Source organism: Rhinolophus ferrumequinum, chromosome 27 (assembly GCF_004115265.2).
Source record: "Rhinolophus ferrumequinum isolate MPI-CBG mRhiFer1 chromosome 27, mRhiFer1_v1.p, whole genome shotgun sequence".
Taxonomy (NCBI): domain Eukaryota; kingdom Metazoa; phylum Chordata; class Mammalia; order Chiroptera; family Rhinolophidae; genus Rhinolophus; species Rhinolophus ferrumequinum.
In genome coordinates this window covers 562,464-590,454 of record NC_046310.1, presented here as the reverse complement: position 1 = coordinate 590,454, position 27,991 = coordinate 562,464, and the positions used below count along the sequence as shown (strand labels likewise).

The following is a 27,991-nucleotide window of genomic DNA, read 5'->3' as shown; positions in this document are numbered from 1 at the left end:
GGCCCAGGATTGTACACGATCTAGGCCGCAAGCCTTTCCAGGAGAGGGGACTGTGGGTCTCAAGAGAGGGTCTTGGGGCCCAGGATTGTACACGCTCTAGGCCGCAAGCCTTTCCAGGGCTGTCCCTAGCAGGATGTCCCAGGCAAGGATGATTTTATGGCTATCCAGACGCCTCCCTGCTCCCCACTTACGGTCCAGCTTAGCGGCTCTGAGACCAGTGGCCTCTCCTTGTTGGCACAAGAACCTACAGCATCGAGGAGCCCCTAATAACGGTCACTCTGGGGCTTTTCTGTGACAACCCCTGTGACCCGTGGACTTTCCGCATCCTCACTAACTTGTTCACCTGCCGTCTCGTTCACCTTGGTGGTCACCCAACCGTCCTGCTGGCCGTGGCTGTCCTTTCTGAGGGCTGGGACGCGTGCCCGTGTGTGAGAAGAGGCTGTGCCCTGCCATGGGGAGGGCACTGCCCAGCCTCCACCGCACAGCCCCCTGACCACCCCAGCCTCCAAGGCACTGAGCTGAAAGCTCAGGCTTTTGCAGCACCTGTCAGAGCACCGGCTACTGATGACATGATCACTTGGTGGTGAGTGAGCCTTTGGCCTGAGAAACCCTTCAGCTCAGACCCATGTCTCCCACGAAGGCGAGGGGGCCGCTGTCCTTCCTCTCGGCCTCTCTGGTCCTCTGGCCCCACCCTCGGCAGCCTTAGCCTGCTGCTCTCGGGGCCTGAGCCTGTGAGCAGTCCTGGGCTGGGAGCCGGTTCTCCCACATTCCAGGCTGAGTGACTGGGCAGAGGGTGTGCCTGCCTCAGGCTCCTTGGGGGAGGCCCCTGGGGGGCTGGGGAAAATCCTGGGAGCCCTCCTGCCCCCCCAATAGAGGGGGCCCTGGGCCTTAGCCGTCCCCTGGGTTCCTGCAGTTTGAGAGACAAGGAGGGTGAGAAGCAGGTTCACCAGGCTGCACTTAGTCCTCGGGCTGCGGGGTTAAGGAGAGGGCAGCCCTGCAGGCAAGTTCCCTGTTCTCTGAGTAAGCCCTTCACCCCTGAGCTGGGCAGTGAACCCCCAGGAGAGCGATACTCAGAGCTTACGTCATAGAGGAGAAGGAGCCAGGTCTGAAGGAGATCTTTGCAATCATAAGGTCCAAACAACCTTATGATTGTTTTTACAGATGGGGAAACTGAGGCACAGAATCCCGTAGCTGGGGAAACAGCGGAAAGCCAGGCTCCCGCCTCCGTCCTGCCACCCCATGCTGCCCCCACTCAGGGCCTCAGTGGGGTTTGTAGGACGCGGTCCCTCGAGAGCAGCCCAATGTCAGGGCCTCACGCTGCCCTGGGGACGGCATGGCCAGCCGTGGAGCTGCACAGAGGCCCCTGAAGCCAGGGACACGCGGCGTAGAGCAGCGGCACCAGTCGGTGGACTTAAGTCTAGGCCCCGCCACTTAACGTGCCCCATGTGGCCTGGGCTCTGTGTATGTAAAGGGGGCGACCCTCCCTGCCTTACACGGCTTTGTGAGGATGAAAGGGGACTGTGCTGAAAGTGCCTGTGAAAATGGGAAATCACAGGTAGAGGCCCCTTTTCTTGTTTGAGTGACAAGGGTAGTCAGGCTCTGACCACTAGGAGGTGCCGGCCCGGGAGAGGAGATGAGGTGGGAGACCAGACAGAGGGACCCACAGAGCCCTGTGGGCTGCTGCACCGCCCGCAGCCCCGCGGGGGGCCCGGGAGAGGCATGAGCAGGCAGGGCCAGGTCTCCACACGCAGCTGCAATGGCGCTGATGCTTGTGGGGGCCGAGCAGGCCGAGACGGCCAAGACCTTTGCAGCAAAGCAGGTGCCAGTGAGCAGGCCTTAGGCTGGGGACGCGGGCCCTGGGCGAGGCTGGCAGGCCCGTCCCCGCCCAGCAGCCCATGGACTCTGCCTAGGGAGCGTTTCAGCCTGAGTTCTGGGGTGTGGGGCCCCGAAGGTGTCTGGGCCTTCTCTCCCTCCTGGGCCCTTTGTCCTCAGATCTCCGGACGCTTGGGGCTAGCAGCCTCTGCGACCCAGGTCTCCCCCCTCGCCAGCCGCTCCCTGCCTCCCAGGCCTGCCCCCCACCCTCTGGAGGAATTTCCTGAGCCTGAGGGTGGCCGAAAGTACAGAGCTCTCCTCCCAGCGAGCCTCCCACCACCCGCCCAGGCCTGTGCCCTGTGCCCAACCCCAGAGGGTGCGGGATGACCGTCTGACAATCATTAAACCAGCCAGGCCTGATTTCCCAGCACGCCAGCTAGGACCCGGGCCAAGTGGCACAAAATATGCAAATCACCTGGGGCCAGGCGCCCAGTCTAAAGGCCAGGAAATCCCCTGGGTCCAATGAGCCACCAGCTCAGGTTACTGGCGGGCGGTGTGAAGGCCTGGCGGGGAGGGGCTCCACGCGGCTATTTAGGGCAGGCAGGCGTGGAGCCGCCCGCGCTACCTGGCCAGCTACCTGGATCTCCTGCCTGCCTGCCGGCCCTTACCTGCCTGCCTGCCACACCTGCACTGCCACTTGGTAGGTCCCAACCTGTCATGTTCCGCAGCCTGGGCCTGGGGACAAAGGGGCTTTGCAGTCCTGACCTGCCCCCTGCGGCTCTGCAGTGTGGAGTCCCCAGCAGGAGGGGAGGCAACGGGGAGCCTAGGGACCATCCCTGGGAGGAGCGGGTGGACATGACTGCCCATCCCACTCCAGGGCCCTCCGGCTAAGGTGCGGGCGCGGCAGGGGGCCTGTGCCCCTAGCAGCTCTGAGGTCTTGGCCCTTGTGGAACACGGGGTGTCTGGAGAGATGGGGACCTTCATGTCCCCAGGCTTGGCTGGGGATGAGGCAGCTCGTCCCTCACCAGCCTGCATGTCTCCCCAGGTAGCCTCATGGCTGCCACCTGTGAGATCAGCAACGTCTTTAGCAACTACTTCAGCGCCATGTACAGCCCTGAGGATCCCTCCCTGGCCTCTGTTCCCCCCGCTGCCACCTTTGGGGCTGATGACCTGGTGCTGTCCCTGAGCAGTCCCCACATGCCGCTGGAGGGCGCAGGTGCGTCTGGTGGGGTGGGGTGGGGGTGGGGTGGGGGGAGAAGGCCCCCTAGGAGCCTGCTAGGTGGACAGGTCAGGCAGGGAGGCGGGGGCTGGGGCACTGGTAAGAGGCTGAGCAGCGGGTAATGCAGGTGAACGCCGCCCTGGGAGGGCTCTCGAGCACAGAGCTGGGCCGGGAAGGCTGAACTGCCGCTGTGCTGGCCCCTTGCAGAGAAGGCCAGCTGGCTGGGCGAGCAGCCCCAGTGCTGGTCAAAGGCCCAGGTGCTGGACTGGATCAGCTACCAGGTGGAGAAGAACAAGTTCGACGCGAGCACCATCGACTTCTCGCGCTGTGACATGGATGGGGCCACACTCTGCAGCTGCGCCCCCGAGGAGCTGCGTCTGGTGTTTGGGCCTCTGGGGGACCAGCTCTACTCCCAGCTGTGGGACCACTGTGAGTCCAGGCCCTGGGCCCCCGGGTCACCCGCTCAGTTAGGGAGGCTGGTGCAGGGCTTGGCCCCGTGTCCTGAGCCCAGGTCAGCAAGGCGGTGGGAGGGACCAGCCAGCAAGAGCCCCTGAGGGTGAGCCGGGTGGGAGGGACGCCAGCCTGGGTGCTGACCCCTCCCTCCATCCTCATCAGCTTCCAGCTTTCCTGATGAACTCAGCTGGATCATTGACCTGCTCGAGAAGGACAGCATGTCCTTCCAGGAGACCCTGGGAGACCCAGGCCCCTCTGGTGAGAACCACCTCCCCCATTAGACTTGTCTCCCCACCTAGGAAGGTCAGCAGGTCATCACGCCTCTGGGTGGCCTCAGCTGTCCGTGCGCGGTCCTCTGCGCCCCGTCTGAACTCTCACCTCCTCTTCCCAGACCACGGAAGCCCCTTCGGCCAGGAGATGTTGGACGACAGCCAGCAGGCCAGCCCCTGCTACCCCAGCAGCTGCAGTACAGGGGCCCTGTCCCCCGGCAGCTCCGATGTCTCCATCACAGGTGAGGAGCCTCGCCTGAGACGCAGCCTTCCTTCCCCCAAATGTCCCTGAGACCCTGGGGCCCAGGCCTGGAACCCGTGCCCAGCAGAGGGTACAGGCTGCAGGGGGACTCACTCAGCCCACCTCCCTTAGGGACAGGCGCCTCTCAGAGCTCCCACCCCTCAGACTCCGGTGGCAGTGACGTGGACCTCGATCCCACGGACAGCAAGCTCTTCTCCAGTGGTGAGTGGCGGCCGTCCCAGTGGGCGGTGCTGGGGCCAGCCCTTCCCCTGGCCCCACGCTCCTGACCTTCCGCTCCCTCCATAGACGGCTTTCCCGACTACAAGAAGGGGGACCCCAAGCACGGGAAGCGGAAACGGGGCCGGCCCCGGAAGCTGACCAGAGAGTCTCGGGAGAGCCTGGAGAGCAAGAAGAGCAAACATGGTGAGCCCTTGTCCCCTGCGCCCACTCCCTTCCTTATGGCCACGCACAGGCCAGGGCTGTGTGGCATTGGCCACCACCCAACTGCAGAGCCTGGCATGGTGGTGCCGGAAAGGAGGAGACACTGAGCTGCTGGAGGACGTTCCCTCTGCATTTGCCCCCATCCTGCGTGCTGGGAGGGGCGCCCTGGGTGGTGTGAGGACGCAGCTGCCGGGAGTGGGGAGGGCTCAGATCCAGGATGGGGCCTGGGCGCTGGACCCGCAGCCCACAGACGATTTCTGTGCCGTCGGCCGTGGCCCCCCCCCACCGGGACATTGCCCCGAGGCGCTTCCCTCACACACAGTCCCCTCGCTCGCAAGCACTCTGGGCCTGGCTGTTTTCTTCCTGTCGCCAGGGGCTTATTGCTCCCAGGAAGCGGTCCCCTCGCCCCCCAGGCTGGAGCCGGCTCTGGGGTCCCATACTTGCCGAGCCAGTGAGCTGTTGGTGTGCTTGCTATTTAACTATGGCCACAGCACAGCGTGTCCCCGTCACTGTGACGTCCCAGCCAGGCTTCGGTCAGTCTTGGAGCAGGAGCACGTCTGTGCTATGTGAGAGTCGGGCCTCCCGGGCTCCCCGTTGGGACAGCACCCGGCCTTCGTGGGCGTGTGCTGGCAGGTGGCCAGGCCACTGCTGACGCCTGTGGTCTTGCAGCCCCCAGGGGCACCCACCTGTGGGAGTTCATCCGAGACATTCTCATCCACCCGGAGCTCAACGAGGGCCTCATGAAGTGGGAGGACCGCCGAGAAGGCGTGTTCAAGTTCCTGCGCTCTGAGGCCGTGGCCCAGCTGTGGGGCCAGAAGAAGAAGAACAGCAGCATGACGTACGAGAAGCTGAGCAGGGCCATGAGGTGAGCGGCCCGGCCGGGCCCCCGGGGGGGCCAGGGACAGCTGTCCGCGCTCCCACCTGCGCGTCCTGTAGCGTGAGCGCCACAGCGGGTCTGTCCACTTCGTGGAGCGCGTGGTGACACGGAGGGAGCCGGTGGCTGGCACAGAGCAGCACAGGGAAATGTGACAGCATCTCCGCGTGGCCCGCGAGGCACGCTGTGCAGAGAGCGTTTGTTGGCCAGGCCCACGCCGCCCCCGCCCAGGGCAATCAGGTTGCTTGTCTCTGGACCTCAGTTTCCCCCCAGATCACTACTAAGCCTTAAAATCGAGCAGTTTCATGACAAGCACAGAGCAGAGTGATCAGCAGGGCAGACGGTGGCCCGGTCTCAGTTTAGGCCTGAGCGCTGCCGCCTTGCAGGTGGGACGAGAGGAGTTTCAGAAAGCGGGTGAGGACAGGACACCAGAGGATGGGTCGTGGGGCCGGGAGGGGATATGGGCGGCGGCTGGGCGCCAATGACCGCCCGTGTTGGTGCAGGTACTACTACAAGCGGGAGATCCTGGAGCGGGTGGATGGCCGGAGGCTCGTCTACAAGTTTGGCAAGAATTCCAGCGGCTGGAAGGAGGAGGAGGTTGCAGGGGGTCGGAACTGAGGGTCCCAGTGGACCCGGGAAAGTGATGGACTTGAGGCCGGCAGCCCCTCTGGGAGGACGGCCGGCGAGCTCCCGCGGTGCTGCGCAGGGAAGCTGAGGCTCCCGCTGTCCCCCGCCAGCTGCTCGTGGAATTACAAGCCCAGGGTTTGAAGTCACTTGTCCGCCGATGGTGCCGCGCGTGTCGCTCCCTTACTGGTGCCTCCCAAGGCCCCTCCAGATGTGGCTGCAGACGCCGCCGTCCTCCTGTAGGCGCCTGGTTGGAGGCGAGGAGGCCTGAGGCCCAGGGTGCCGTGAGCGAGGGGACAGGACACCCTGCACCTTCTTTCCATACTGGTTTGGACCCGCGGGCGGGGGTTAGGGCGCTCCCTAATTTATGTGCTATAAATACGTCAGATGTACATAGAAATCTATTTTTTCTAAGACAGCCCCCTCCCCACTCCTCTCCCACTGAGTGCCGTGGCCACACTGACCATTGTCGGTTGGGCCTGCGAGGGGTAGGGGTGCCGGGACCTTTAGCCAGGGCCCGGCTCCTTTCTTCTGAGTGGAGGCACAGACCTCCAATAAAGTGCCCTCTGGGCTTTTTGTAACCTTCGTCTTAGCGGCCTGTGCACTGAAATGTGGGTGGCGGATCGGCTAAGGTCTCGGGGCTGGGAGACGGACCGAGCGGGGTCGGCCGGCCGGAGGGGAGGCTGAGGCCAGCTGCAGGGCGGGGTTCCCGGAGCCACGGCCTGGCTTTGTGCTGTGCTGCGCGGGCCAGGAGGACGTGAAGCTGTTGACGACTACGGAGGCTTCCAGGGCCTGAGCTCAGAGCCAAGTCCCGATGGTGTGTGGTGACCTTGGCCACGCCGGCCCCCTTTGGCTGCTTCCATGTGGCGAGGTGGCGTTTGGACCTGAAGGTCTATCAGAAGCCTAGAATTGCATGTCCGGCCTTGTGGAAGAGATGCTTCTGCATTCCAGCCAAGGTGGCTCTACGCTGACTGTAACCCGAATCCCAGCTCTCGTCATCTGACAAGAAATCAGTTGTGACCTATGGAGGCAGCAAACAAAGCAAACAGATGAGCCTCCACGAGAAAGGGCAGGGAGGGACTGGCCGTCGGCAGCCTAGTCTGTGCCCGGCGCTGGGCCCCCTCGTCGCTCCCAGGATGAGACAAGGGGGTCTGTCATGCCCATTTTACAGATGTAGAAGGTGGGGTTCCACAGGCCAGTGACCGAGCCAAGGCCGCTCAGGCTGTGTCTCGGTGCACCTGCCCCGGGGCTGGTGGCTGATGGCTTAATCCTCAGCACGCCCAGGACTGTCACTCGTCTGGAGCCTGTGAGAGGACATTTCCATGTGGGTGCTGCATATAGGGTTCCTTATGAAGAATGGCTTACAGGGAAGGTCCTTAAGTTTGAGCCCATCGAAGCCCCGCTTTATAAGTTTGAAATGCTGGTCAGTGGTCTTAGAAATACGAGATTATTCACCAAAGGAGCGTGGGTCGGGATGGGCTCTTGGAAAACTGTGTGCATGGGAGTGGGGTTTGCTCTGGAGAAACGGGCAGTCAGAGGACCGTGGGGAAGTTGGCTGGAGAGAGCAGCGGGTCCTGTGAGACCCTGGAAGCTCCTAGAACCATCTGGAAGGAGCTTGCCTCGACATGTGAGCAGGTGACCTCAGAGGTGACGGGTGACATCACAGGCTTCTCCCCAGGCAGACCTGGGGGCTTCCCCGCCAGGCACATCCCCTCTGAGGCCCCTTCGGCAGGTTAGCCTAACAGTACTGTTTCTTGAGAATTCGCATGTGTTAGTGCCGTGTTGGTTTCTACACCCACATTGTTTTTGGGGCCCCAGAGCAAGGTTACCCTCGTTGCAAAGAGAGGAGGATGGGCCTTGGGCACCCAGGGCACAGCCGCTCCACCCGCCTCCCTCTAAGGGGGGCAGTGACACCCACACTGGAGGTGTTGGCGGGAAGTGGGGCCCAGCCACTTCATCCTCTGCCAAAGGGAGGTGCCACCAAGTGCCACCCTCTGACCTTCGTCCTGTTTCGGTTTACAAGGTGCTTCCCTCACCCCATTATCTCATATGGCCGCACCACAGCCCATGTCCCTGATGGAGATGGCGGCTGGTCCAAGGTCACCAGCCAGGTGAGGAGGGCACCAGAGCCCAGGACTCCCGCCTCCAGGTGGGAGCCCAGGTGACCGCTCTGTGAGGAGTCTGGGGGGCACCTGGGCAGTGCTGGGGACAGGAGGGGTCCTCTGCCCCCCCCAGAGATGTGTTTCTTACTCACGTCTTCCCCCAGGGCCCTGCAGAGCTGGGCAGAGTCCTGGGCTGGCCCTTCTCGCCCTCCCAGGCACCCTCTCTATCGGCATCGCCCCCCTTACTCCCGACTCTCACCAGTGGGGCCCCTGCAGGCTCCCACCTAGCGTCCCCGGGAAGGGGGGGCCTCCGCCTGGGCGTGGCCCAGAGCTGCTGGTCACCTCTTATCTGCTTCCATGGGATTGGCTGTGCTGCTGCGCAGGTCAGAGGGAGGTCACCCCTCCCGCGTTTGGGTGTGCCTGCCTGCCAGCCTTCCCGGATTCTCCCACAGCCCACTGCCCCCCACTTCAGGGGACACCTGCTTCACCTGCCCCCCTGGGCGAGGAGGATGGACTGACTGGCTTGTATTGACGGTTTATTCCGATCTGCCCTTCTTTTCCGGTTACTTGCTTCCACGGCTCTCCCTCCTCGAGCGGGTTGTCAGCGTCTCTGGGCAGCAACGGGGTTACTCATCCCAGCGCCTGACACAGCGCCTGGCACAGAGAAGGTGCTCGATAAATATTTGTTAAACGGCCCTGTGACTCTCCCTGCCCCCTCAGCACACACTTGCATACACGCTGTCACATGGTCACACGCACCCCTCAGTCACACAAACCCAGTGTCACACCACAGTCACACACACGCACATACACACACGCAGTCACACAAACAGGTTACACACACACAGCCTCCCCACCGTGGGCTGACCCCCCAGGCTCACACGGCCTCAGTCTCTATCTACACTGCTCGTCTCCTCCCTGGGGACCCACCGACCCCTCCTTGAGGCACTTCCTGGCCTGCCTGGGCCCTTCTCCCACAGGTGGGCAGGCCTCGCCTCCCGGCAGGGCCCGAGTGCAGAGCCTGGGCTGCTGTGAAAGTTGTAGAAGGTTCCAGAGCACAAACCAAGCTCGGGGCTCCTCCGAGCTCGGTCCTCTGGACGAGGGCACAGGTCGCCTGCCGGAGCAGCCAGCCCTGCTGCCTGCAGCCCCCGGGCCTTTCAGAGCCGACCCCCCACACACACACCTTCTCCTGCAGATGTGTCCTCAGCAGTCACCAAAACAGGAATATGTTGCCAACTTTTTGAAATCAGGACAATTCTCAGAGAATAACTTGGAGGTGTGGCTTCTCTTCAGAAATCAGAAAATCTGGCAGAGCGGGTGAGTCTGGAGCCCATCCAATCCCTTCCACTAGGGGGGTGGGACGAGGCCAGAGCCCCCGAAACGAGGGAGGGTCCGACTGTCTCACATTGACACCATTTGCGCCCAGGCCAGCGCAGGCCATTGTCACGGGCACCTGTGCACCCGACTGTTGGTGACGGCTTCCACCAGAGGCCCAGAGGCCAGTGCCGCCCGGCAGCCCTGTCCCTTGCAGACACCCCTCTCCTGCTGAGGGACAACCTGTTCAGCTCTGCAATGGCTCTTCCCGTGTTTCTTTGCAGGAAGAACAGGCCTAAATTAGTCCTGTAGCACCTACCCGTGATTTGTGGTATGGAGCACTGGGTCTGGGTGAACTAGTCCCACTGTGTAGACCAGGAAACTGAGGCACAGAGAAGGAAGGTGACTTGCTCAAAGTCACATAGTATGCCCCCTTAATAAGCGCCTATTAGGTGCCAAGCAATGTGCCAAGTTAGTGCTTACACATGCATTCGTTCTCTGTGAGCGTTCACTGAGTGTTCACTGGCTTCATGTCGACCACAGGGGACCCAGGAGAGGAGAGGACACCAGGGTGTAGGGCGTCGAGGCTGGAGCCTAAGAAGTGCCTCAGACGTCTCCGCAAACCTGCCAAGACGTGTGCGAGGTAGGATGTGCCTGCACTGCGCAGGACCCAGCGTGGAGGACACCTGGACCTGAAAGCCGGTTTCTGGAATCTCTTTCCTCCACCCCACAACTGACTCCACTCTGAGGGGCTGAGCTGCGCAAGCGTCCCCCTGCTGCTCAAGTGCCTGAAATCACCAGCAGCCTCCAGGTAAGACAGGTGACTCCTACAGCCGAGGCCTCCGGGAGGATGAGGAGCAAGCGGCTTTCCACTGCTGAGCTGTTCAGAGGGCTGTCTATTAGGAGGGTCCCGTCCTCATCTTGCCGTGCACTTCCCCTCCCCCTCTGTTCTCCCTCCCCCCTCCTGCTCTGTGCTGGGCTGGGCGGGGACAGCAGCAGTAGCAATTAGCCTAGCTCAGCCACCCGTTACTGGAAACTTCGTGTCAACTCTGGAGCTGATCCAAGAAACCACGCCCAGGGCCCCACATGACAGTCTCACCTGCCCACCTCCACACCTGCCAGCCTCAGTGACCCAGGCAGCAACACAGGGGGAAGTCCCAGCATTCTTCAGTCCGTCCTCATCTACCCATGTGTTTGCCAGGCATGCTGGGACTTAGAGTCCTGAGATCGCAAGCCTGATCTCTGGCTGGTTTCTAACCACGAGGGAAAGCTGCAGGCTGGGCAAAAGCTGGGGTTCGGGAAAGTAGAATCAGTCTGGAGAACGCAGACGGAAGCATCCAGGCTCTTCCCCAGCGTTGTTTGAAGAGCGAGCAGCTCCAGACCGCAGGAGATACTACCTTTTGTAATTAAACTGGCAAAAAAAGAAGAAGAATGCTCCTGATGTCCAGAGCCGGTGAGGAGGAGAAGGGACACAGGTCCGCCTAAAGCTCTGCTCAAGTGTGAGCCCCTAGTGGCCCCTCGGTGACTCCTCCTTAGGAGCCCAAGAACTGGAGGCAACTCACCCTCCAGACCTACTCTTTTGTTGGTGCAAGGATGACCATCGCAGCACTTTTAAAAAGATGATAAAATAGTGGAAACAAAAAAAGCAAGCCACTTTATTGAGAAGTTCTTCCGCGCCAGATGCCGTGAGTATTTTACAGGTGCAAACTCTAAATCGTCACAACCCTCTGGTGTGGTGGGTCGGCCTCATCCCCATTTTATGGGTGAGAAAACCGTGGCACAGAGGACTTAGGCCAGGTTAGTCAAGGCAGTAAGTGAAATGAGCACTCAACGCCAGACAATTTGAAATGAGCCAGTTGGCAATCCAACAAATCAGCTTCAAGGAATCTGTTTTCAGCAAATAATCAGATACATGTGCAAAGATGTATCTGCAAGGAGACTCATGGTGTCTTGATAATAACCAAGATGTCCAAGGAGAGGGGATTTATTAAATAAATCGTCTCACACGCCCCATGAGCACTGTGGAATCACTAGGAAAGGATACGCGAGTATTTAATGAGGTGGAATGCTGTTAGGTGAAGAGGGCTGGCTGTGTAGCAGCATGTTCGTGTGTCTCAATTTGGGTTTTCAAATGTAGAGATGACCAAAGGTGTCCATCAACGGAAACAGCCTGGGAAGAAATACATCGGGTTAATAGCAAAGGTTACCTTTGGATGGTGGGGTTACACAAGATTTTTGTTTGTTTGTTGCCATGCCTGTCTGTATTGCCTGAATTTTCTGTTACAATAAGCCTGTACTGCTCTTAAAACAAAAAAGAAAAGAAAAGTCTTTTTCTATTTTGAAAAATAAACATTAGTAATTCAAAGCAAGTGAAGCAAACGACACGTCTTTTGCTATTTGGGATACATCAGCTGCGGCATGACTCATGTCCATATAATCTGGAATACTACGCACCCACTAAAAATGACTCACGGAAGCGCTCTCGGCGTGCCAGGCATTAGTGACACAAAGGAAGTGGGACTAGGACTCTCCCCTCGTGAGGTCATCTGGGTGAGCAGACACTGACCACTCTTGGGGATCAACAATGCGATGAAAGTATTCACAAAGCGATTCTGAAACCAAAGAGCAGGGTGCAGCCCCTGGGACCAGTGTGGTGGGTTCTGGGAAGATGGGGACTCACAGGGCACAGAGATGGGAGTCATCCAGGCAGAAAGAACGTCGTGTGATCGTGTGAAAAGGTAAAGGTGCCTGAAAAGGCCCCGTTTGCACAGAGTGGTAAGAAACCAGCTGGATTGGAACACAGCGTTCCAGGTGCGGTGTTAGAAACGGGGCTGAGAGGCTCACAGGCCATGAATGCTTCGTTTGGTTCAGGTGTTGGTGACGGGGTGACAGAGTTCTAAGTGTTCTGGAAGAATCCCGCTGAGGCCACTACACAGGGAAGTGAACGGGATGCTAGCCGTCGGCCAGAAGGCGGCATGGTTCCCTGGAAGGACAGCCCCAGCCACCATCTGGCTGCACCTGAGGGGAAGGCGGAGGGTGAGGCCACCGGGCTGAGGACCATGGAGGATAATAATAAGAAGTGATGTTGTGTGAACGTCACTGGTGCCGCAGAAGAAAACGGACAGACAGCCCGGGGGTGTGATGCTGCCGTGGCGCTGGCTTTGGGAGCGGGTGGCGGGGAGAAGCTGAGAGCACAGAGGAGACATGGCAACCTAAGGGTCTTAGGCAGACTGTGAGAGGAGCCGGTGGTCCCCAAGAGCCATCTGTGAGGCGTCCAGAGCAGTGAGCACCGTTAGAAGCTGGAGGAGGGGACTTTGTCATTCAGAGGTGGAGGTTTGGTAACAGAAAACGTGCCTAATGAGTAAATGAATGCAGCCACCTCGTATTTCATGAAGAAATCAGTGGCCATTAAGTATCACCTTTGACCCCCTACCTGGCGACCTCTGGCAAGGCTGAGGACCTTGAGCTCCAGTCGAGAGGTAAAAGGGTGGCATCTTGCCTGCATGTGAATCAGTTCATCACAGGCCTTGCTCTCTGAGAACTGGCAGGGACGAGGGTGCAAGGAACTGGTTTGGAAGGGCAGAGGTGGGGGACGGTGTGGGTGCCAGGCTGGGGACAGGACTGAGGGAAGACGATTGGGACACAGACAGGGTGGCCTGTGCTCATAGCACTGGGGTCCTGTCAGGCTTTGCTGTGGGATCCGGGGCAGGTGCTTCCGTCTCCGTAAAACAGGGCTGAAACGCAGTGCTAGGTGCATGAAAAGCCACCCCAGTTACTCAGAGGGGTCCCCCTTGCCCCCATGCTCAGCACTCGCCCTAAGCATCCTCTCCTAATGACTCAGGTCCTTGGGACATGGGGCAGCCAGTAGCTGGCTCCCACTGGTTTCATGGATGAATCTGGGTCAGCAACAGTTCAAAGTCCCTGCCCAGCCAGACAGGTGACAGAACATGGCCCCAGAGGCTTGGCATGGGGTCAGGGCACTTTGTGGAGGTGGAGCCATCGGTCGGCTGCCCATCAGGCACTTACAGAGGGGACGACAGCCCCCTGCCAAGGGCTCTAGGAATGCGAAGTCTTCCAGGAGAGCTGAGTGACGCCCGCTGGTCCCCTTCCACTCGACCTTTCCGTCTGTCTCGCTGCTGCTCCCGGAGCTCCCAGCGGGACTCCTGCAGCCCCCCACCCAGTGCTGGGCTTGTCCTGAGAAGCCGGGCTCAGTGACAGGACGGCTGCTCTTCTAGCCGCTCGGTTCCCGTCTCCAGTCACCTCGTGCCACGGCCTCTTTGGCAGACCCCCTCCACTACGATTTGCTCTCACGTTTTCCTTTTAAGTAGGCTCCCCTGTACATGACCAGTGAGGTAAGCCAGACAGAAAGGGGCAGATTCTGACGCTGCCACCCACAGAGGTCCCGGGAGGAATGGAGACTAGAGGGTCAGGCGGGGGTGGAGGAGGCCTGGGGGCTGGTGTTTAATGGGTCGGACTTCCGGTCTGGGAAGAGGAGAGGGGCGTGGTCACAGGACAGCATGACCGTGCCACCCAAGTGTGTGCTTCAAAGCTGTGAGAAGGTAACTTTTATTCTATGTACATTGTATCACAATTTAAAAATGTTAAACTAATGGCTAACATTGAACTAATAAGGTGCTAGTGATACATACGGTGCAGATAATGACACATAATAAGGTAGTAATATCTGTCTCCATAACCTAGCAGCCAGAGCCAGAGCGGTCCGGGCTGAGCCACGGCGGTGTGTGACGTCCTCTGCTGTCACTAGAGTCCACACGGAGCCGCTCGGAGGCCCTGACGAGAGACCGGCTGTCCTCCCATCCGTGCCCCTGAAGCTGGTCCCTGGGGTCTGTGTGGCCTCTTTGCTGGGCCCCATGCTGTTTCTGGAGGTTCACGGTGAAGCTCCCACGCTGTCCTCAGGCGTTGACTCAATACTCTCCTCGCAGGTAGGAGGCCATCCTGAGGCACCCCGCCCCCCCCCGCCCCCGTCAGCCCCCATCACCACCGAACGCACGGCACACTGACCCGTGTGCATTAACGTCCTTCGTCCCTGGGGCAGGCCGGGGTCTTGGGGTCACTGGGGACGCGGACACCGGAGGAGTGCCTGGCGGGGCGTCGTCGGTAAACACCCGCAGAATGCCGCGGGAGGCCCTGCACTCGTACCCTCCTAAAGGCCGTGGCCCTGAGAGGCGGGCGGCGTGCGCCTGCCCCCGGCTCCCAGCTGCTCGTGGCTGATGCCCTTCACATGTCCTCAGCCTCCCGGCCTCCACATCCTCTCGCGTGCCCCAAACGGAAAACAAAACCTAACAGGCCTCCTCAGCTCGCGCGGCCATGTGGCGTGCTCTGGCCAATGGCTGCGCGCCGTTGCTGACTCGCTGTGTCCTGGGCCTCGGCGAGCTGGCAGGGCCTCGGTGGAGTGGAGACCATGGCCGGGAGGGGCACAGCGGCCTGGGCAGCCCCGCGAGAACCGTGGGGGGTAAATGGGCAGCTCACGGCCCTGTGTGCCACACCTTGTGGGGGCAGGTGCCGGCGCCCGGTGCCAGCCCTTGGGGTGTGATGTAAGCAGCCTGGGGTTGACTGAGGTGCCAACAAGAGCCCACTGCCTTTGTCCTCCACCTGCCCCTTGTCCTCTGTTTACATCTTCCTTCCCGTAAGGGAGTTGGGCGCTGGTCCCTGCTGGCTCCCAGCCAGAAGCACCTGCAGGACAGGTCGGGCAGAGCCTTGGGGGTGGGGCGCAGGTGACTGGGGCCTGGGGATCTAGTTCAGCTCCTTCCATGGCAGCACTGGTGCCAGGCACTCACCCGCTCGAGAGTGCAAGATGCCTCCGGGAGCTCACAGCCCAGGGAGGCCAGGGAGTGACGTCCACGTCCCCAGGGGCAGGAGGCCAAGACTTTCCTTCCTCAGCGGGCATTTCCTAGAAGGAGACTGAAGTGGAGGCAGAGAGAAGAAAGCTGGCAGTAGGATCCACGCTTGAGCCACTGGCCCCCTTGACCAGTTAGTTACCACCCACAGCGCAGTGGCTGGACTCTGTCCTGCCTTATCGCCAAGGGGCTCTGTCCCTCCCTGAGCTTCGAGAGGGGCAGAGGTGTCAAGGGAGGCCCATCGGATGGACACTCAGGAGACAGAGGCTCTCTCTCTACAGAAGAGCCACTGGTGTCCAGCCCCCGGGGTCTGCAGCCCCCAGGTGTGTTCCAGGCAGATCCAGGTCGGACCAGGGCCTTGGGCGGGTGTGACCCAGTGGGAGACTTTTCTTCCTCCAGTGGGATTAACCACCAAGTTTACGTGAAACGTGTTCTCCGCCCTGCCTCTTCTGTCCTCTGACTGCCTGCCGTGCACGCCTGGTGGGCGCCCCGGCAGCTCCCCCGACCCCTGCGTGAGCCCCTGTGTCCTCCCAGTGTCCACACACGACAGGTGCACCGTCGACGGGTGTGCAGGGCTCCATGTATTCACAGGGAGGGCTGTCGGGATGGAGGGGGTGTGGAAAGAGCAGGCGACAGCAGGGCATCGGTAATGAGACACCCCTTACGTAAGAGTTCCCGTGATTCTTTGGGGTGTTAGGGTGGCCTGGAGGGTCTCAAACCTGACCCCCCGGTCTCCTCCTCATCACCACAGACCTGTCCAGGCCCTAGCACAGCGTGAGCCCAGATTCCCGAGGGCGTGTTTTATTCTCAAGAAAGTTTGAGGGCGACTGTGTGTGTGTGTGTGTCTGTGTCTGTCTGTGTTTCTGTGTGTCTGTGTGCACAGAGACATTTGATGGACACTCACCAATAGGTTATCACTTGTTATCTCTAGGGGTGTAATTTCAGATGATTTTTCATTAGTTCTTTTTACCTTTTGTGGCACCATTTGAATCGTATAATAACCATGTACTGTGTTTAAAAACTAACAGCTGTCCTGAGGTTTAATTCACTTGCCGTAACACTCTCCGTTTAAAGTGTGCAGGCCAGTGCTTTCCAGTGTATTCACAGAGCTGTGCAACTGTCCCCACTACATCATTCCAGAAACTTCCCAGCACCCCAAAAGAAGCCCACCCCCATTAGCAGTGCGTCCCCATTCCTCCCCGACAGCCCCGTGGATCTGCCTGTTCTGGGCGCTTCACACAACGGAACTGGACAACCCGGGGCCTTCTGTGCCTGGCTCCATGTTCTCAGGGTTCCCCGTGCAGCAGCATGCCTCACTCCGTTTTGTTCTTTCAACACGTGATGTTTCGACCGTGTGTCACCGTCTCCAATATGTCCCAGAAACCTGGGAAGCCTAGAATTCAGTGTAAGTGTGGGGACGATATGTAAACTGTTTACGTCGCTTCTTTCTCAGAAACGTTTCCACTGAGCAGCTCTCGTTTGAAGATACAATGTGACCATGACAGAGAAGGTATGTGCCCTGGGGACCTTGAGGCAGGTAACAGCCGAGTCAAGAAGGACCCTGAGTCATTCCGCATGAAGGTGCGTGCTCTGGTGTTGGGGTGACGGGCCACATGCTGGAGGCACAATCTGAAAGGCTCTCGTTTGTGCAGGGTGTTGGAGGGAGGCCTCTCCTAGCACGTGACATGTGAATGAGGACCCGTCTGGGGCACACGTGACCTCTGGGAACAGGAAACAGGAGCCGGGCCTGGAGACGGACAAGTGGGGTACTTTGGAGGGACAGAACAACTGCGTGCTGAAGCCAGCAGTGCCCGGGGACCCAGGTGAGACACAGGAGGCACAGGGGCTGCCAGCAAAGGTGTGAAGAGTGGGCTGTCATCTGAGGGCTCGGTGGAACCCCCCTGACAGTGGCTCTCAGCGCTCACTGGGGGCCGTGTAGAGGGCGTGGGCCGCAGGGTGGTGAGGGATGGGCTGCGTGTGGGGTGTTTTGCTGGTGGATTATGTGCAAAGGAGACGGCGCCATGGTGTCAGGGGCTCTCTCAGAGGCTGGTAACGCAGCTGTAGGCGCAGGCCCCGGAGACCAATGGCCGCGGGGATTGCCGCCATTTCTGAAACCCTTTTCCCAGGCCTGGGGGGTCGGTGAGGGAAGGGCTGAGCTGGACGGAGGCTGTCTTAGGTGCACAGAGCAAGTACTGACAAGCCCAGAGTGGCCTTAGGAGGCACCAACCAGTGGACCCTGGCGAAGGGAAGGGCACCTGCCCCAGCTCTTGGTACCTATGCCAACTAGGCCACCGCACGCTCTAACTGCTCTGAGACCTCAGACCCGGCCTGCTGTGATCATCCTGCACCCGCTTCCTGGGGGATGGGGAGGCCCTCCCACCCAGACCAGTCCTCGTAACCTTGGACACAGCGGTGTAACCTGAGCTGGTCCGCTGGTGTGTGGGCAGCTGTGGTGTGTGGGCCCTGGGCCAGAGGACAGGGCAGAATGTCCGCTCCGGTGGCCAGTGGCCGGCCGAGCTGGGTGACAGCACTCTGCTAATAGGCTCGAGTCACGAACCCTGCAAAGCCCTCAGCTGGGTGGTCATCTTGGCTGCCGCAGCACCCAGGGCAACTGTACCTGTGGAGGACCGGCTGGCCATGCTGGGCTGACCCACTGTCCCTGGTCTGGCCTGCTCAGGGTCATCCTAGGAGACACACTCCCCAGGAGGGCAGATTGGTGAGATCAGAGTGGGTGGCCTGGGGGCCTCACTGGAAACATATCCTGGGGGAATGAAGGCAGGTGTGGAGCTAGTAAAACTGCCTTTTCTGGTTTTGTTCCCCAAGGCCCTTTATCTGGAGGGCCAGGTCCTGCTGACCCCACAAGGGGCTTTGGGAGGACCTGGCAGGAAGCTGCAGGAGACCAAGGCGAGTGCATCCCTGCGTGTCTGGTCAGTGGTGTGGGGCCTGGGCAGGCCTGAGTGGGAGCCCCTGATAAACCTGGCCACCACTGGGTGACAGGTTTCCATGACTCGATGAACACCTGTGGGGCACTGAAGCATGCGTAGGACCAGGCAGAGTCTGGCAGCTTCTGTCCTTGTGGCCGAGACTCCGGTGACACGAGGCGTGGACTCAAATTCCTACACAGCAGCCCTCCGCCTTTCGCTCCCTCTCCTTTCTCCTTTGTCCATCCTTCTATCTGGCCATCCGGCCATCAGAGCCCTCGCCACGCCGCTTCTCATTGTGGATTGAGGTGCCAGCCTCGGGCACCCCCAGTACTCAGGGACTGTGCCCTGAGCACTGTTGGGCACTCAGCACTGACTGGTACTGAGGAACTGCTCAGTCGGTCTGTTGGATGAATGAATAAAAGCATGGCTGACTGTCACCCAGCACAGGCTGTGACAGGCGCCGTGGACAGGGCTGGGTCTCTGGTGCTCACTGCGAAGCCTCAGCGTCTCGGGCACAGTGTTTGCTCTGTAACAATCATTTAAAACGTGAGCAAGCCAGCGCGGAGTGAATGAATGACCCGAGCTCTGGGGGCTTTGAGTCAGGACACGATGGGGTCTTCCGGGGAGAGGGACACAGAACAGAGGGCCGGCTGGCCCCCGAGAAGGCTCCCGTGGCAGGTGGCCCGACGGACGCTGTGCAGATTTACTGGTGGCCAGAGCCCCTTGAAGAGCATCTAGGGATGTGGGGCCCCCGGCGGAGGCGTCCCTGTCACGGTGGCTTGTGGAGCTGAGGTCACCAGGACAAAAGCGTCAAATGCTTGAAGTGAGGAAGCACCACAAGCTGCCGCAGTCAAGAGGAGCCTGAGGAGGCGCGACGACTGCATGCCCTGCGGCCCCCGGATGGGGTCCTGGGACAGAAGAGGACGCTGGGGCAAGACCCACTTAATAATCCTGTCGCTGTTGGATGACTGTTACCCGTGTGCCATGCGGGTGTCAGATGCTGGTAAGGACACTGCACGTGGGGCGCACGGTGGCAGGGCCCAGGCGGCCCCCATGTCCCTGGTGACACGCTGATCATTCTGAATTGAAGTTGCCTGAGAAGCAGCGGGTGCAGGAAGGACTCATTGGCCCACTGTTGTTCCCTTGGAAGCAGGATGAAAACCTCCTGTGAAAGAAAGCCTCCCTCCTTGCCGGGGGTGGGGGGGGAGACACAGCTTTGTCACCAGAGTTAAAGAATTCAGGGCCCAAAAGCCTAATCTAACAGACCTTGTCATTTTTAAACTAATTTACTACCCAAACTTGGGGCGCCCAGTAAATACGGGGGGTGGTCTAGAGTTCTGGCCACGGTCCCACAGGGGACAACCACGAGGTGACACACCGAAGTCCCCGCCAGCCCCTGAGGCCTTCACGCCGCCAGCCTGGCCCTGTCACCACCCTGCATCTATGGGAACCGTCTCCGACCCCGCCTGGGACTCAGCATGCTCTCAGGAGACCCGCCCCATGTCACATCTATTCGTGGCCGCCCAGCAGCTGTCAGAAGCTCTGCTGAGAGGACCCCATGGGGCACATGTGCCCCCTGCCAGAGGTCACCTCAGCCCCTTCCGGGGGCTTTGCCTCAAGACGAGGGGCACGGAGGTGCCCGGGAGCCCCTGGGTGTGCAGCCTGGAGCTCAGCAGACACCCTGGGTTGGGGTCTTAGCTGGTAGCTGAAGGGGTATGCATGGCAGGGCCACCAGGGGATGGGCTAGGACAGGGATGGCAGGGCTCAGAAGAAGGAAGGAATGCCCGCGAGGGACGGCCTGCGCCAGGTGGGCTGGGGCACACGGCCTCCCGGGTCAGGTGGGCCGGCTTCCAGAGGAAGGGAGGGTCCCAGGTCTCGGCAAGGCCCCCGTGGAGCCCCCACACGGCACACCGAGCCTGCCCTTAGTTCCTGCTGCTGTCACCGTCTGGGTGACTCGACCTCGCTGGCGTATGCCTTCATCCAGTCACCTGTAAACGGTGCCATCCACCTGTAAAACAGGTCGTTCCACCTCTGAGGATCAAATGAGGTCAAGCTCGGGCCCTCACACCACGCCCGCCTGGAAGAGTCAGTGCCAGCGTCACCATCATCACACTCACCACACGGAACCTGGGCCGTCCTGGTCTCTGCCCGTGGCTCCTCTGTGACTGCTGAGAGCGGTCCCCCAGCTTGGACAGTAAACGACGCGGTCGCCCGCCTGGGCCAGAGGAGCATGGCTGGCCTGCAACCCCAGTGCACACGCACCCCAGCAGCCTCCAGGCGCCTCGACGCTGTCACCACTCTGGCCAGCCAGCCTTCCGTTTGCCCTTCTTACTCCTCGGTTTTATAAACCCAAAAACGCCGTCTTCACTTTGGATGTCCTTGCTGTCTGCCGTGCCTGGGCCTCTTGCCTTCTGAGGACAGGGCCTCTGAGGTGTGAGACAGCAGGTCAGCCCTGGCTCGACGGATGCCAGTCTCGGCTGACTGTGCCCTCCCTCCCCCTGGTGGGTCTGTGCCATCCTTGCCCACAGTTCCCAGGTGGAGGTGGAAGCTAAGGGCGCACCAGCCGTCACTAAATGGTGCAGCTGGGCTTTGGGGCTGGACTTGCCTGAGGTCCCTGGAGGAACCACTGGCTGCAGAGCGTGTGGTGGGGGGCAGGGCAGGGAGCGGTAGGAGGGGACGGTTCAGAGAGGTGTCAGGCACCCGCAAGCACTGAGTGAGTGCTTCCGCTCTGCCATGTGGGGGGCACCAACCCAAAAGAGACGCAGTGCCAGCCCTCAAGGAGCGCGGCCCGCGTGGAGATGTCCAGTGACCGGGTCACTGCAGAACCTGGAAGCCAAACTCCTCACAGTGGGAGGTAACGGACGGCAGATTAGCTCACCATGTATAAAACAAACATATTGATCGGGAGACGGCCCTGTGCCAGGCCCAGTGCCAGCTGTTGACCGCTGCCAGGAGGTAGAGGGGCACCCGAGGCAGAGGGGGCGGCCTGCCCTGTGGAGTGGAGGCCTGGGCTTGGAGCACCAGGCCGGGCCCCTGGCCCAGAAAGGGGTTTACATCTCACCCTGTGGCTGGAGGCGGGCCCAGCCTTCGCAGTACGAAGACCCTTTTTTCACAAACACTTGAAAACTTCTGAGGACCCTCATCTGCTAGGAGGTTGGCGTTCAGGGTCTTCGTCCTGAGAAAAATGCGTGTGCACTTGTGGGCTCTCTCCAGGTGCCCGTGTCCTCCCTGCACGTCTGTGTCTGTCCCCTTGCAGGGCCCTTCCCCACCCCCAACAGCCAGAGGGTCTTCCAGCCTGCACGTCTGCTGCTGCTGCCTGCCCCCTCCTTAAGCCTTTGACGACTTTCCTTTGTCGCGAGGGTCAAGTCCAAGCTCCGTGACCCAGCTCAGGGGGCCGTGCGTGACCTGAGAGTCCACGTCTTCCGCCTCCCCTGATCCTGGCACCTCATCCCCGTGCTCCAGTCACACAGGCCTGTGCTTACTGTGGGTGACGGCTCCGTGTCCCTAATTCTGCCTGTGACTCTGCTTCTCTTCCTCACTGGCACCTGCTTTAAGGTGTGATCGTGCCAGGAAATAGGGGGTCTAGCCAACTTTGACAGATGTCCCCGGAAGTTTCTAGGACCCCAAGTTTATACACATCCCTACAGTGAATGCAGGGGAGACAGCGGGGAGGGCAGTTGGCACGAGTCCCTCTGGGCCTGTGATGCTGTGCCCCCGCCCTGTCCCCAAGGTACAGGGCATCTGGCCCCCTGCTCCTGTCTCAGTAGGGCTTTGGGCCAAGTGCCACCTGGTGCGAGGTGGGTGAGGCCGTGTCAGCACCGGCCTCCTGGACTCGCCTTGAGCTCCGTGTGGATCTGGGCGCTGGGGGTGGTGAGGAGGCTGAATCCCAGGCCTGGCCATGCTGCAGATGCCCCATCTCCGCCTTGGGCATTAGCTGCAAAGTCCTGAGGGTGACGTGCTCCTGGGCAGGGGAGAGGTGACCTCTCCGGGCAGGGTGGAAGGCGCCTTGGCCTCCTTCTCCCTGGCAAGCTTCTCTCCCTCACTGAAGGGGGTCGCAGCCGAGAATATTCTCAGAGGAGGCCTGATGAGGGGCCAAGGGGGTTTAGCACCTGTCCGTTAAGAGCTTAGTGAGCCAGTGGACCCCTGGGCTAAATTAAGTTGTTTAGCTCTGCCCCTGCCCGAGGTGGCTTGATAGAGGGTCAGCCTGTCTCCTGTCTCTCTTCACTGTGATGAGGGGCTGTGGGGGGCTGGGAGACTGGGCCTTGGGGAGCGAAGGAGGGCAGACACAATCGCCTTCCCCACGCCAGGCTGCAGACCTGGCACTGGGCTCCTAGCAGCCTGGAAAGCTGTTATTCTAGAACCTGATAAGTGCCTGGGCTAGGCCAAGATAAGAGGCAGCTGTTTGAAGTCCAGGGAGATACAGCTTCAGAGAAAGCTGGTAACAGTGGGATGCACTGGACAAGCCCACCAGTCTCGCCGGTTTCAGGAACTCTGCCCCCAAGTCAGGTTTCCGGCACAGCAAGGAGCCTGTGTCACGGTCCCAGACAGGCAGCCTGCGCCCCTCCTGAGCTCCCTCGGGGCCTTGACTCTGGTCCTATATCTTGGCTCTCGGCAGCTGGCGTTGCAGTTTAGCCTTGTTCCTCTGCTTTCGTCCCAAACACATCCACTCGCGGACTGACCCCTGCCTCCTCCCTCTGTCTGCAGGGCCCAGGCCACACCACGGCCCAGTCTGGGGCTCAGTTCTTACATGGTGTGCTGCGGGCCACCTGGTCGGCTGTCCCTGGCCACCCCGTGGGTCCCTCGTGTACCGGCCCACAATGCCCGACCCGGGGCCAGCCAGGGGCAGAGGTGTTGAGCTCCTGCCCATTCCGGCCTGGCTGCAGGCCCTTCCGTCCGTCCCATTCCAGTTCTCCCGCGTGTTGTTCGGGCGTGTTTCTGATGGAATCCCAGGGCGCAGGCTGCGTGTTTGTTCACATCCCCATGTTAGCCCTTATCTAGTCCATCTCTGATTGATTGTAAGCTTCCTCCAGGGAGGGACTGGGTCTCCCAGGCATTTTAATTAATGTTCACCTTGGAGAAGGTCATAAGCCTCAGTGGGTGGCTGCCAGCAGGGAGAAAAGTCACACAGAGGACAGAGAGGGGTCCGTCCGCCTTTGTGGCCAGGGGTTGGGACGTTGTACCCACTAACCCTGCAGAGCTCGCCCCTCTCTGAGCCTCAGTTTCCCCGTCTGTGAGATGATGTGGACGGGCCTCGGAGGGCGGTCCTTACGTTATTTTGAAATACCGACAAAATCTACCATCTCCCAGGAATCACAAACGCCACGGTTGTGATTGGGCGAGTGCGGTCACAAGACCCGGGTTTGTCCCTCAGGCTCCTTCTAGTTCTGATCATGTGGTTTCTGTGCTCTGATTGTCACATGGGCCCAGGAGGCACCAACCTTGAGGGAGGACTGATTTCGAGCCCCACGTGACCTAGGACTTGTTTTTGTTGGGTTCTTAAAAAAGGCATGTGGGACCCACTCATGGAGGCTGTGTGTCCTGGGCCTGCAGCCCTGGATGCGTGGGATGGTGGAGAAGGGAAGGCCCCTGGAGGCCAGCCCCCCATTGTTCCCATGTGGGAGGTGGGGGGAAGTGGGGAGGGCCACAGGTGAGGTGCAGTACAGACAGGCAGTGGGAGGAGGCACGGGGCTGGAGCTGGTGACAGGCAGAGTCTGTGGGCAGACCTCCCCCTGTGGCAGAGCAAATGGGGAGAAGAGGCCCCTGGGAGCCTGAGGGGCTGCCCCCCCACCTTGACTGAGGATCTGGGTGGGGGGCTGGCCCTGGGCCAAGCCAGGCACCACCCTCTCACCTGGTGCGTCTCTGCACGTTCACACCCAGTGCCATGCTGGCAGGCCTGTAAACTGAGCCCTGGGTGCCAGGAGGGGGGACCCACCCTGTCCTCCTTGGCCCCCCAGCTCCCTTCCCCTCCAAAGCTCCCCCGGCCCAGCAGGGCAGAAAGGGTGTTCTCAGTGGGCTCTGGGCAAGTAGGATTGGGGCCGATGCCAGGCTGTCAGTAGCTGGAGGACAGCTCTGTACCCCCAGCACCCACTGCTGTGCCCTTTGATCCTGCCTCTCAGAGCCTGATTACCAGACGCAGCCCATGTTTCCATAAAGGGGAGAACAATTGTTTCCAACACAGACAAAGGGCTCTTTGTGCAGCTTGGGGACCGCCCGGCAGGGAGCCTCTGTGACAGGAAGGGCAGCCCTGCCCCTGGTGGGGGTGGGGGGCAAGGCAGTGCTGGGAGAGGCAGCTGGTGGCTCCCCTAAGCCTGCCCCTGGTGGGCAAAGGGCACTAGTGACATCCCACTGCCCGCCCAAGGGGCACGCTGGGCCCAGAGGGGTGCAAGGGGGCCCCTTTCTGAATCACCCCAAATGCAAGCAGTCTTTACTCCTATGAGGCTGCATGGGGGGTTCAGTGGCCCCCCTCTGTTTAGGGGAAGGGCTGGCTCCTTGTTTTCAGGTCCCACACCTGAGTGAAAAGGTACCAGGATAGGGAGTGAGGAATTTGGGGTGCAGAGAATCTGGGGGTTGGGAGGCTTGGAGAACACTGGAAGTAGGAAAGACAGGGGCACCAATGCAGCCGTCTGTCCAGTGAGGGGTGGTCTGCGGCCATTACCTGCTCTCGTGGCTGCCTGGGCCTGGACGCAGGACACCCTCAGATTTTGCAAAACAAATCAGTTCCCAGGAGACAGCGAGAGCTTTGCTCCCCTTCCAGAGCAAGGGAGGGAAGCCCGGATTGGTGGAGCTTCTACCCAACCCAGTGACCCCCTCTCGCCCACATCCTCCCTCCCTGCCATCTTCTGTCTCCATGTGACTGCCCAGGTGGGCCCTGACTCTGGAGTGGCCTCCAGGTCAGGGGCAGCTCTAGGGCAGGGAGCTGGGCTCAGCCGGAGGAATCCAGGAGACGCACATCCAGGGGCTGGGGCTGAGACTTGCAGAGACCAGAATGGCTCGTTTTGGGGGGCAATACCAGCAGAAAGTGCTAGATGTACCCTCCCATCCCCGCAACATTACTGGCATAACCTCCCTGTAACACAGGCTTACTTCAATGGTCACCTCGGTGGGGACCGGCCACCTTGACACCAGCGTGCCGGCCTCTTGAGGGGGGAAAGCACCTCAGGTCAGAATGTGCTGGCAGTTGGGGGTCTGGGCTACAGCCGTCCCCTCACTGCAAGGGGTCTTGACAAAACAACAGTCAGGATCAGAGGAAGTGGCAGACGTCTCCAGGAGCCCACAGTGAAGAGTTGGAGGGTCGTGTCAGGTCAAGGCTTTTACGTGGGAGAGTAAAGTCACCTGTACAGGGGCAGGGAGTTTCTGTTAGAGGATAAAATCCCCAGGGCTTGTCTGGGGCCTGGGGGAAGGGCGGGGAGGCTGGCAGGTCTGTGGTCCTGAAAATCAGTGACCAGACTGCAAGATGGACACGGAGGAGGGAGAGAGAAACTCCAGGTGACCCAGGAGAGGCCAAAGCCTGGGCCTGCAGGTGTCAGACCAGTGCCTGCCTGTGGAGCCGGCTGTGTTGACTTTGGCAGCCCCACCCAAGCCTCCTCCCTCCCCAGAAGGGCCTGAAACCGGTGGCAGGCTGCTGCCCTGGCAGAGGGAGCCAGGGGCCGTGTGGGGGAGGGCCTGCTTGAGTCAGGGAGGGGGCACCAGGCCGGCCCTTGTTCAGCAGGGCCAGCCTCCGAGGTGCCCGCAAGGCCCCTCCCGTCCAGAGTTGCCACCTCTCCCCTCAGTCACTCCCCTGCCTCCTGCTGGTTACTGGGCCTCATTCTTTATGGGGCTCTGCACTGGGTCTGCCGTCCTCCATTACTGGGTGGTTTCAAAGACTGTGGAGAAGCCCCGTCCAATCCCCTCACCGCTTTGGTCCTGGACTCAACTCCGGAGACATCCCCTCCACCACAGGGCAGCTGCCTGTTTCCAGGGGCAGATCGGCCTGGGGTTGAACCCTCCTGCCCCCACATCTTGAACTGCCCACGCTCTCCTTCCCCCCACAGCTTCTTCGAGGCCTCCTTCCTTCCTTCCTTCCTTCCTTCCTTCCTTCCTTCCTTCCTTCCTTCCTTCCTTCCTTCCTTCCTTCCTTTCTTTCTTTTTTTTAATACATTTTATTGGAGAACAGTGTGTTTCTCCAGGGCCCATCAGCTCCAAGTCGTTGTCCTTCAGTCTAGTTGTGGAGGGCGCAGCTCAGCTGCAAGTCCAGCCGCCGTTTTTAATCTTAGTTGCAGGGGGCGCAGCCCACCATCCCATGCGGGAATTCAATGAACCGGCAACTTAGTTACTGAGAGCTGGCGCTCTAACCAACTGAGCCATCTAACCAACGGCCGCCCCAGAGGCTTTATTTCTGACACATAATTTTGAAACTCCCCAGTGCCCTGGTGCCCCACCTGTCCCTCTGTCTATCAGCCACTTGCTGCTTTGTCCCCTCCATACCCAGTTTATACCTCTGAGCCTGTCATTCCAACACTTTGCCCGTTAGTTACCACTTTGCTAACGTCATTGGGGTTCTTAGCTGTGGACGGTGGGATTCACTGTATTTTAAGCAAAAGGGGTTTTTGTTTTGATGGATAAAGAAAGCTCCCAGATGTTGGGCGGGCAACAAGAGTCTAGGCTGAGCTACCAGGAAAGAACCCCAGACATATGCCAAGTGAAGCCTCTTCTGTCCTGCGGAGAAGCCATGTCCCGCAGGGGCCGATACTGTGCCCTGCTCCCCCAGCCAGGGTGGCCTGTCCAGAGCGTCCTCCGCATGCTGGGGGACGGGGCAGTGGCCCTGCGTCTGGACTCTAAAGGCTCTGTCGCTCCACTTTTAAGAGCATGCCTTATTTTGTAGTCAGAACCAAGGTTAACCATCTGGGCCACTGCCAGCGTCCTCTCGTACCAACACGACTCCCGTGGCGCAGGCCATCGGCACCTCTCACCTGGCTGCCATACTGGCCCACTCATGGGCTTTCGGCCTTATGCCCGCTCCTGCTCCCCAGCCCCTGTGATCTGTTCTCCGTTCTGCCACAGACTCATCTTCCTGAAGTACGAGTCGACACTCATACCCACAATCCTCTGTGGCTTTCCGTTGCCCTCAGGATAAAGCCTCGAGAGGCCCCCCACGCCTGACTGTACATCACTGGGGTCCTCTTCCTCCCACCCGCCATCTCGGCTCCTCTGTGGGCTTGCCCAACCACTCCTCATGTGTCTGGGCTTTTGTGATTATATTTCCTCCACTGTGAAAACTCATTTCTCTGTCTTTGCCTGATTAACTCTTACCCTATGTCTAGAAGGCACCTCTTCCAGAAAGCATTTCCTAATAACATTCTGCCCTCCCGGATTAAATGCACATAAAAATAAAAACACTAACATCAAGTAAATGTCAATATTTTTATGCCTTTTCTCCTGTTCATCTGTTTTTTTGTTAGTTTAATTCACCCACCCCAGTCACTGAACCTAAGAGGGTAGAGAAAAAGCGTTTTCTCCTCTACACTGTCATGAGTAGCAGCAGATGCCGCCACCACCTACTGCCCAGTGAAGCAGCAAGTCCCGCTGAGAAGAGCCCCCAAGATTTAAGTCCTTTATCGGAAAGACCTCCAAGCATCAGTGCGAGTTACCCTACATAAACAGTAAGCACTTGTCTGAGCTTTATTTAATCCACTACTCAGTGCAAAGCTGGGTCAGGGAGGGTACAGGAAACCATACACGTAAGTTGGTGGGAAGAGAGTGTTGGGATAACTGCAGTCTGGCACAGATGTGCTCGTGTGCTATCAAACAGTCAACCTGCAATCTTGGCACTGTCTTCTCTTCCAGATAAAAAGTATTTGCAGCTCATCACCTTCCCACACGTT

General features: G+C 59.9%; 1 protein-coding gene across 2 annotated transcripts; it reads left to right on the top strand.

Moving 5' to 3' along the window:
* Positions 1 to 43: 43 nt before the first annotated feature.
* On the top strand, positions 44 to 27,609 carry ELF3 (E74 like ETS transcription factor 3). 2 transcript variants are annotated; one of them, XM_033099480.1, is made up of 14 exons: positions 44 to 583; positions 1,162 to 2,512; positions 2,858 to 3,028; positions 3,239 to 3,460; positions 3,647 to 3,742; positions 3,876 to 3,995; positions 4,127 to 4,216; positions 4,301 to 4,417; positions 5,105 to 5,300; positions 5,813 to 9,352; positions 9,893 to 11,034; positions 14,051 to 14,292; positions 16,661 to 17,030; positions 27,569 to 27,609. In XM_033099480.1, exons 2-10 carry the CDS (start codon positions 2,335 to 2,337, stop codon positions 5,925 to 5,927), a joined length of 1,305 nt encoding a protein of 434 aa, XP_032955371.1. In that variant the 5' UTR covers positions 44 to 583; positions 1,162 to 2,334; the 3' UTR covers positions 5,928 to 9,352; positions 9,893 to 11,034; positions 14,051 to 14,292; positions 16,661 to 17,030; positions 27,569 to 27,609. The 2 variants fall into 2 exon arrangements, with proteins under 2 accessions (XP_032955371.1, XP_032955370.1); XM_033099479.1 differs by having other exon boundaries at positions 44 to 2,512; positions 16,661 to 16,788; positions 16,860 to 17,030.
* Positions 27,610 to 27,991: the final 382 nt, after the last annotated feature.

What these genes read in the sequence shown, in the direction of transcription:
- ELF3 (XM_033099480.1), top strand. Translation starts at nt 2,335, where the DNA reads ATGAGCCACCAGCTCAGGTTACTGGCGGGCGGTGTGAAGGCCTGGCGG. An exon ending in CTCCGATGTCTCCATCACAG is followed by an intron (nt 3,996 to 4,126) that starts GTGAGGAGCCTC and finishes CACCTCCCTTAG; the next exon opens with GGACAGGCGCCTCTCAGAGC. An exon ending in CAGCAAGCTCTTCTCCAGTG is followed by an intron (nt 4,217 to 4,300) that starts GTGAGTGGCGGC and finishes CTCCCTCCATAG; the next exon opens with ACGGCTTTCCCGACTACAAG.